The sequence below is a fragment of the Leucoraja erinacea genome, chromosome 13 (assembly GCF_028641065.1).
Source record: "Leucoraja erinacea ecotype New England chromosome 13, Leri_hhj_1, whole genome shotgun sequence".
NCBI classification, from domain to species: Eukaryota; Metazoa; Chordata; class Chondrichthyes; order Rajiformes; family Rajidae; genus Leucoraja; species Leucoraja erinaceus.
Genome location: NC_073389.1, coordinates 34,617,475 through 34,627,574, shown reverse-complemented (window position 1 = coordinate 34,627,574; position 10,100 = coordinate 34,617,475). Strand labels below are relative to the sequence as shown.

Genomic DNA, 10,100 nt, shown 5'->3' with positions numbered 1-10,100 from the left:
TAACACTATACCACACACACTAGGGACAATTTATAATTTTACCAAGCCAATGAACCCACAAACCTGTACGTCTTTTGGAGCGTGGGAAGAAACCGGAAAACCCGAAGGAAACGGGGAGAGAACGGAGATCATGAGGAGAACATACAAACTTCATACAGACACCACCGGTAGTTAGGATATGGTGCTGTAAGGCAGCAACTCTACCGCTGTGCCACCGTTATTGAACAATAAGAAGTTGAGAGGGCCGTATCTCACTCTTTAAAATAGCAAGGCATTGAAATCAGATGGCATTGCCACCGAAATTCTAAAATTCAGTGGTGAAGGGCCTCAATCACAAACCCATAATCTCATTGTCTACATTTGGGAGGAGGGGGATGAACCAGGCGACTGCAGAGGCTCCTTAATTTTGGCCATATTAGAGAAAGGAGACAAGTCTGACTTTGTTAACCACAGAGAATTCTTTGTGCTATTGGCCACAGTGAAAATCATTGCCAGAGTCCTCCTCATCCACCTACTTCCACTGACCACAGGGCTGCTGCCCAGGTCACAGTGTGACTTCACACTCAAAGAGGATGAGTAGAGGGGGAGTTCGGATTGTGAATCTCAAGGACAAGTGACGAGAGCTCACACAAGTCCTGCGTTAGAGGTGGGAACTCACTAACACACAAACTACCCAAGGGCCTGCCCCATCATTCACCTCCTGCCCCATCTGCAGAAGAGTCTATGGTTCCCGCCTTGGCCAAATTGAAACCCACAAAATTGGAGTGGAAGCAATTTGTCATAGAAAACATAGAAAATAGGTGCAGGAGTAGGTCATTCGGCCCTTCGAGCCTGCACCGCCATTCGATATTATCATGGCTTCATATGATTTGGACATGTTCAATAGGTTTAGAGATATGGGTCAAATGCAGGCAGGTGGGACCAGTGAATCATCAATTCTGAGGAACTGCCTAAGGAGATGGGTGCATAGCAAGGTCTGCTGAAATCTTCTAGGAGCTAAAACAAAGGAAATTTAAAATGTGGTAGCATTCTCAGTAATTTCCTGGTCAAGGTCTAGACCGATGGCCTGGAGACAAGTGTTGCAATGCAACCATGACAGGCAGTGAATTAGAATTCAAGCATTAAATACATTGGAATAAAATGCTTGCACTAAAAATGATTGTCAGGTTAGTTCAGGAGACTGTGCACAGATAAAGGATCATCAATGAATGGTGGATGGACACAAAAAGCTGGAGCAACTCAGTGGGACAGGCAGCATCTCTGGAGATAGAATGGGTGACGTGTCGGGTCGAGACCCTTCTTCAGACCCATTCCTTCTCTCCATAGTTGCTGCCTGACACGCAGAGTTACTCCAGATTTTTTTGTTTATCTTCGGTTTAAACCAGCATCTGCAGTTCCTTCCTACTCTTCAATGAATGGTGGAACAGGTGTGTAACAGCCAAAGGCCTACTCCTGCTTCAACTGCTCTCAACCCAGAAAAACATCCCAAGCAAAACACTCGCACAAGTTGCACTGGAGGTGATTAGAGGGGTGGCTTCAGGGACCTCTATAAAGTTGAGAGAAGCAGCCAACGTTTTAAACGCTGCAGCGGAGGACCCCGGTTTAAAACACTATATCTCCCCTAAGAGACTTAACTTTGCAGAAATAAGTGTCCCAACACTTTACAGAAATAAAGATTCAAAGTTTACATAATAAAGGAACTTGTGGACCAATTATTTCAAATGGATATTTTCTTCTGGACTACTTGCTACTTCAAGTGCACCTTTGTCTGTTCACAGACCTTGTACTTGTGATCTATCCAAGATGTCGACACATTATTTAAAAGTAAAGGAAAATTAGATGGTGGCAAGTGATCCTCTTTCAGAGAATTAATGGACTCAGGGGTTAAGGTGTTGGCTCATTGAAGGGAATGCTGATTTGTTGAAATATTCATGTATATTGGAAATGGCAGTGATAAACACTTACAAACTCTTATTCCTCTTCATTCAAGGAGTAAATGCACAAAGTTTTACCCAGACAGAGTAGACAAATCAAGAACCAGAGGAGGGGTGAAAGATTTAATAGGGACCTGAGGGGCAACGTTTTATTTTCACAAAGGGTGTTAGGTATATGGAAGGAGCTGTTGAAGGTAGTTGAGGTAGGTGCTGTCACAACATTTTATAAAGGTTTGGACATGTTCGATAGGTTTAGAGATATGGGCCAAATGCAGACTGGAGGGATTAGTGAAGATGGGCACATTGGCCGGAGCAGGCATGTTGGGCAGAAGGACCTGTTTCCATGCTGTATGACTCCATGACTCTGGGGTGCCATGTAATGTCGACCTGGGCCTATCCAGTTGAGTGGAATAACTTTGGTCCCTTGAGAGGATTGAATAAGGGGGTATATTGAATGGCTGCTTGTGCTCCATCTCTCCTGCCTTTCAGCTCCACCGATCACCGCTAAAACCAAACATTTTCCCCAAAGATCAGCGGACAAACCATTCCATCCAGAATTTGCAGGCCCAAACCTAGAACAAAAACAGGGCCGAGTGTGGCACTCACGTGGCATGGTGTCTCGAGTGCCAAGAGGAACGCATTCCGCTGGAAGATAACTGAATTGTGGCCGTTTCCTGAGGGCTGTCTGTGAACTTGGTTGAATGCCAAGAATGAGGGCGATCAACTGGTTCATTCCGCCTAATAGGAAAAAAGAGAGACAAGTAAATAGGGTGTGAAACACAGAGAACGTGACCTCTGCTGCTCTCAATAAAATCACCTGCTATATACAAATGCAGCACTTCAATTAGTCAAAGACAAAAGATGCCCATGAAAATGTAGCCAGTGACGTTAAAGAAGGCCAACCAGCGGTCTGATTTGTAGAACTTGTAGATGCTACTTAATACACAAAGGACATAAAGTGCTGGAGTAACTCAGCATGTCTCGCAGCATCTCTGGAGAATATGGATAGGTGGCGTTTTTCAGACTGGTTCAGGTCTGGTTTAATGTTTACATTGGTGGTGTAGATCAAACCTGCGGAGCCAGATAGCACCAAGTACTCTGACAATCATTTTTCTTTTCCTAAAATGTGTTATTCCGAACTTTTTCAAAAATGCCTGCCACACTTACATTAATTCAAAATGTTACCACCTCTTTGAAGTGTTTAACTTCACACTGGGGGTCAGTAAATACAAAGGGAGGCCCATCTTGAGAGTCCTGCCTGGCTGGTGCAATGTATGTGACATTAGCATAAAGTATCAATTTTCCACTGACACTTCTAACTCCAGAAAAGATTGGCCACGTGTGAGGCCGAAACTGACTGGGTGCTTTTGATCAGGGAAGGACGAGAAATAGGTATATAGAAATAACTCAATAGAAATAACAGTTTATTAATAGCAAACTGGAAAATGGACAAATTGATTACGCTAAACAGAAAGTGGCCAGCCTTCGCTCACTCTCTCTCTCACACACTCTCTCCCTCTCAGATTAACCTTTTTATTTGCAACTCCTGCCATCAAAGGGTAAATCAAGTGAAGGTGCTCTGATGTTTTTCATTCAATTAAATGGCTATCAAGTTACTGGTCACTCTCAACATCTGTGCTTGAAAGGACTCAGATTACATTCAGAGAGTTGATCTTCAACAACAATTGCAACTTTCGACATGCACGTGTCAACATAAGAATCAGGCAGTGAAGGCGGAAAGATAGGTGTTGCACTGTTCTCCAGTTTCTTTGATCTTTTACATCTAATGAGCCCAAAGTCTGCGTGAATTGGCAAACAGATCTCCTAAGAGAGGTTTTCCAATGACTATGAAGCTCCCTTGATGCCTATGCATGTTTGACCTTCGGAGAGTTTCACTGGAGCCTGGGTGTATCCCAGGCACCTGACCTCACTGGGAATCTAGTCTCCCCTTGGGAAATACCAGTTCTTCACAATAACATGTTCACAGCAAGTTTTTAGACAGGTCACCTCATCCTGAAACAGAAGAGTGGTAAACATGGTTTTCCCCTTGCTTCTTCTCCTGCTTCTACTCTGCGTCCCATAGTTCAGCTCTCCCACCCCCTCCCGCCAGATGGATCAAGACTAGAGTTCCCCTGGTCCTCACCTTTCACCCCACCAGCCTCAGCATCCCACATGTCATTCTCCAACATTTATGCTACCTCTAATGTGATCCCACCACCTGTTACATCCTTCCATCTCCATCTCTTTCTGTCATCCGCAGACACTGCTAACTCCCCAACTGCTTGGTTCTCTCATCCTTTCCCACCCAAACCACCCACTCCCCAGATACTTTCCCCTGCAAATGCAGGAGATGTAACACCTCCTCCCTCACATCCATCCAGGGACCTCAGCAGTCAATCCAGATGAGACCGAGGTTCATATGCACCTCCTCTAATCTTATCTACTGTAGCCGGTTTTCCCAATGTGGCTTCCTTCACATCGACGAGACCAAGGTAGACTTGATTGACCATTTTACAGTCTGCCAAAGCCCATTGGATCTCCGATTTGCTACCCATTTCAACTCCTCTTTCCATTCCCATATTGACCTTTCTGTCCTAGGTCTCCTTCACTGCCAGAGTGAGGCCACAAGCAAACTAGAGGATCAGCACCTCATATTCCGCATGGGTAGCTTACAAGCTACGGTGTGAACAATGAACTCTCCAATTTTAGATAACCTACCAAAATCAACCTCACTCTTCACCCCCTTTCCCTACGCTGCACCTGGATGGACTTGCACCTATTTCTCCCCTCCCCCTCCACTTCCACATAAATTCCTTCCTCTGGCTTCACAATTTGTGACTCTTTATCTCATGTCTTTAGTCTTTTTATCATTGGCCTTTGACCAACCATCTGCCTATCAAAAACTTCCCTCACCTGTGTTCACCTATTATTTGCCAGGTTGTGTCCTGCCCTTCCTCTTTTCCAGCTTTCACCACCCCACCGCAGTACAATCAATCTGAATTATTCCTTTTCGAAACATCATCTATCCACGTTATCTAGAAATGCTGCCTGACCTGCTGAGTTACTCCAGCGCCTTGTGTCTTTTTTTTGTGAACCAGCATCTGCAGTTCCTTTTTTCAGCAAGAATATGTCACTTATATCCATACACCAATAGCAGGAGCTGCGGCCAGCCACTCAACTCCTCGAACCTATTATCCTCATCCAATTAGATGATCTATATCTTAACTTCACATACATTGTGGAAAAAAATGTCTAAAGAGTCAAGCATGTTTTATTGTCATATGTCACGAAATGGAACAATGAAATTTTACTTCCGGCTGCACAACACATGTAAAGATCGTACACAGGAAATACCACAATAAACAAGAAAAAAAAGTTCAATAAATTCAATAAAACTATATAGTGCAAAAAACAAAAACAAAGCCCTGAGTCCCTAGTGCAGGAGTTCCCAACCTTTTTTGTCCCGTTTATCCCGGAAACTTTAATAGCACATGACAATGTTATTTTACTTATTTATGAACAACTAATAATGAACAGATACCGGTATACCAAAACCAAACACAGTCAGTCAATGAGAAAAAATATGTACAAATCCCAGAATCAACAAATTTACCCCCTGGGTAGGCAACATTTACAGGTTGTGAACCCTTGCCCTAGTGCAACCCAGGAGGTGGTAGTGTTCAACAGCCTGATGATTGTTGGAAAGAAGCTGTTCCTGAACCTGGACGTCAGTTTTCAGGCTCCTATACCTTCTTCCCAATGGCAAGAAACAAATGAGAGCGTGGCCAGGGTGGTGTGGGTCCTTGATGATGTTGGCTGTTTTTTTTTGTGGCATCCATCCTTCAATGGTGTGGAGGTCAAAATCCATGATGTCCACCATTTTTTGTAATCTTCATTCCTGGGCGTTCAAGTTGCCAAACCAGGCCGTGATGCACTCTATATCCAATATGCACTCTACCATATACCTGTAGAAGTTCAAGAGAGTATTCATCGACACATCAAATCTCCTCAATCTTCTGGGGAAGCAAAGACATTGATGGGCTTTTTTTAATCAATGTGCTTGGCCCAGGACAGATCTTCAGAGATATGCCAAGGAATTTGAAGTTGTTGACTCCCTCCACCACTCGTCCATCGATGAAGGCAGGTTTGTCGATCCTCAGCCTTCCTCGTCTAAAGTCAACCCGTTATTCTTCGGTTTTATTGACGTTGAAACCAAGGTTGTTGTTCTGGCACCAGTTAATGATCAATCTACCTCCTATACTCTGTCTCATCATTATCCAGAATTCATCCAACAGTGTCGTCAGCAAGTTTAAAGATGGACTTAGAACTGTGCCTGGCTACATGGACATGGGAATAGAGTGACTAGAGCAAAGGTCTGAGCACACAGTCTTGAGATACCCCAGTGCTGATGGGTATCGAGGAGGAACTGTTGCCAATTGTGTTCAGTTGATGAGGAAGTTGGGGATTGTGTTTCAAAGGGATGCACAGAGACCCAGTTCCCTGAAACTGTCAATAGGTTTGGAGGAGATGATGGTATTGAACGCTGAGCTGTAGTCCATGAACAACAGCCTGATGTACGTTTTCATATCTGATTTGGCTGGAATAGTTAATAACTAGGTTCGGTTCAACTAGCGATAGCAGTAGATACTACTTTACCGCTGTACCATCGAAAGCATCCTGACCACCTGCTTCACAGTATGGTACAGCAGTTGCACCATAGCGGACAGGAAAGCACTACAACGGGTGGTGAAAACCGCGCAGTACATCATCGGTGCCCCGCTCCCTGTCATGGATGCCCTACACCGAAAACAGTGTCTGAGACGGGCCGGGAAGATCATTAAAGACCCCTCCCACCCCAACCATGGACTGTTTGCCCTCCTCCCATCAGGGATGCGGTACAGGAGCCTCAGGTCACGTACCAGTAGGATGAGGAACAGCTTCTACAATAATACCATCACATTGCTGAACTCGGAGTCCCGCCGATAGACTTCTCCAGTCTCTCCGTCCACATTGTTCGATTATTGTTTGATTATTCTGTATTTTTATTTTTATTTCTATATTGCACTATACTATGGACTGACGCTAAACTGCATTTCGTTGTACCCATACTCGTATTTGTGCAATGACATTAAAGTTGAATTGAATTGAATACTACTTTGTCAATGTCCCCTCCATCATGAAATGGGAATTTTAACCAAATCCAAACAGAGATGCATTCTAGTCCCTTGAGAAAATCTTACTTTTTCTGACAAAGACATGTTACCTTAATTTCCCATTATTTCACAATTGCCAGGCATACTGTACTACGGCATGTGCCTACAATGAGTTTCATGCTTTGATACGACACAGGAACAGGAACAGCAGAAGACACCCAAGATCACTCACAACACAGACACTCACATGACAACACCACAGATGAAAATGAAGGACTAACATCAAGACAGTGGGATGCCAGCCTGTCATTACTGAGGGGTTGCATTGATGCTGGAATGGGACGGGGGTGGTGAGGAGGATCAATCGGTAGGCATGCTGTTACCTCATGGAAATTCTCAAGATCTTCACCAGAAAGCTTCTTGCCACATCAGCCTCAGTCTGTGATGGAATTTTCTGTGCTACAATATCCACCATTTTGCCCTTCCTGAGTGAGTCAAACAATGAAAGGAAGACATTCAGGCGAGTGGAGATCTGGAGACAGGAGGTGTTGGAAAGTGCACAAAGTTGCACATTGAAGTGAAAGCCACGGGGTGCTGTTCAATGAAAGGCATACTTATTTGGATTGAATTTGACCTTCATTGGTTCAATAATAATTCTGACTATTGATTGGCAAAGGATTACTCCAACTAAAACATCTCTATATGTCTTAGACATGCATTAAGCACTTCTCATTCTGTTCAACATCTCACTGGCAAATATCTCACTGGTCGTTAGAATAGCAAATGTATGTCTACCCTATTATCTCTGGCTCCTTTCAAGAGCATTCTGCCAAGTCAATACTAGACCATTCTTAAACACCACCCGCCAACATTGGTGTGTTTTTATCCATCTTAATTTCCTAATCTTTCGGACTTTATGTCCCAGACTGATTCCTGGGATGTCAGAACTTTCATATGAAGAAAGACTGGATAGACTCGGCTGTACTCGCTAGAATTTAGAAGATTGAGGAGGGATCTTATAGAAACTTACAAAATTCTTAAGGGGTTGGACAGGCTAGATGCAGGAAGATTGTTCCCGATGTTGGGGAAGTCCAGAACAAGGGGTCACAGTTTAAGGATAAGGGGGAAATCTTTTAGGACTGAGATGAGGAAAACATTTTTTTCACACAGAGAGTGGTGAATCTGTGGAATTCTCTGCCACAGAAGGTAGTTGAGGCCACAGTTCATTGGCTATATTTAAGAGGAAGTTAGATGTGGCCCTTGTGGCAAAAGGGATCAGGGGGTATGGAGAGAAGGCAGGTACAGGATACTGAGTTGGATGATCAGCCATGATCATCTTGAATGGCGGTGCAGGCTCGAAGGGCCGAATGGCCTATTCCTGCACCTATTTTCTATGTTTCTATGTACTTTAGGCAAAGGTTCCACGGGAATAGCCCTGGAAGCAATCACTTTCCACAAAATAAATAAAATGATAGCCAATAATATTTTCTACCTCATCACCATTTTTCTGCGTTATCTCCATAGCCTTTGAAAAATCAATCAACCTCTGTTTTAAACTAACTCCGCGCCATCCATAGTATAAAATTCCAAAGATTTCCATCCATCCATGAAAACATTTCTTTTCATTTCAGTCCTAAATGGCCGATCGCTTGTCTGCAACTGTAACCTCCTGGTTCTAGATTCCGCAGTCAGAGGAAAGGTCCTCAAGCCCCAACAGAAATTGATAGGCTTCAATTAGATCTCATGTTATCTAAATTCAAGAGAACACAGACCCCGTCTTCCCAATCAGTCCTCATACGGCAAGCCTGTCATCTTGGAAACACGTGAGTTAACCTTTGCTGTACCTCTCCGATAGTTTCACCTTTTCTTACGTAAGGATGTGGAAACTACACACACTAATCCAGGGTGTGTGGTCTTACCAAAGCCCCAAGTAACTGCAGTAAGTCTCCTGTCCTCAAATCCTCTCATAAACCACTTCGCTTCTGCATCTCTTGCTGCACCTGCATGTTTGGGTTCAGCTACCTGTTTATGAGTGCACCTCAGTCCCTTCGGGAATGTTGATGTTCATTTAAAAAGTAGTTTGCTTCTCTGTTTTATGCACCAAAGTGGCAAATTTCACATTTTCCACATTATCTTGCTTTGGCGTATTCTCACCCAGCCATTCAGCTTGACTTTGTTCCCTTGGAACTACACCCTCCTTCCCAATTACAATCCCACTTAGTTTTGTATCCTCAGTACACTTGGAAATGTATGGCGTTTGGTTGGAGCACAAACACTGATCCCAGAGCAGAATGCCACCAGGAGAAAAAAAATGTGTTTATCACCCGCTTTTTTGCTTTTTGTCTGATAACTAATGCTCATTCCATGCCCGTCTACCAGTCCCAACTCTCACCTCATTAACCAACATCCTGCACAGGACATTCAAATAAAAATGTGCAATGCCCACTGCTTCCTCATTATCTGTTCTATTCATTCAATCTGCAAAGAACTCCAGTAGTTTAGTCAAACAAGATATGCCATTCATAAATTGAAGCTGACCTGGCAGTATTATTATCCCTTCCAAGATGTTTTCATTACATCCATAAATGAACAAGCCCTTATCTTTGAACAGCAGCCGACAAATGCTCATCATAGGTTAACCTACTCATTCCTGGGATCATTCTGGTAAACCTCCTCGGGACCCTCTCCGGAGCCAGCACATCATTCCTCAGATGTGGGGTCCAAGATTGTTCACAATACTCCAAATGCGGCCTGACCAGCACCTTACAGGGCCTCAGCATTACATCCCTGTTTTTGTATTCTAGACCTCTTGAAATAAATGCTAGCATTGCATTTGCCTTCTTTACTACGGATTCGACTTGCAAATTAACTTTTTGGAAATCCTGCACCAGCACTCCCAAGTGCCTTTGAACCTCCTATCCTATGGATGCTCTCCCCTGCCACAGGATGATATTAAACAATACACAATAGGTGCAGGAGTAGGCCATTCGGCCCTTCGAGCCAGCACCGCCAT

The 10,100-nt window shown here is 43.8% G+C and overlaps 1 protein-coding gene across 3 annotated transcripts in view; it reads right to left on the bottom strand.

The window, feature by feature from the left end:
- Window positions 1-10,100, bottom strand: part of LOC129702851 (protein Shroom2-like) — a 133,500-nt gene that overhangs the window by 42,710 nt on the left and 80,690 nt on the right. For 2 of the 3 annotated variants that reach the window (XM_055644882.1, XM_055644883.1), the window contains one exon: window positions 2,541-2,672. In XM_055644882.1, the coding sequence (XP_055500857.1) occupies window positions 2,541-2,672 (132 nt within the window). Of the gene's footprint in view, window positions 1-2,540; window positions 2,673-7,470; window positions 7,573-10,100 lie in introns of all 3 variants that reach the window. The other variant, XM_055644885.1, reaches the window with a different exon arrangement.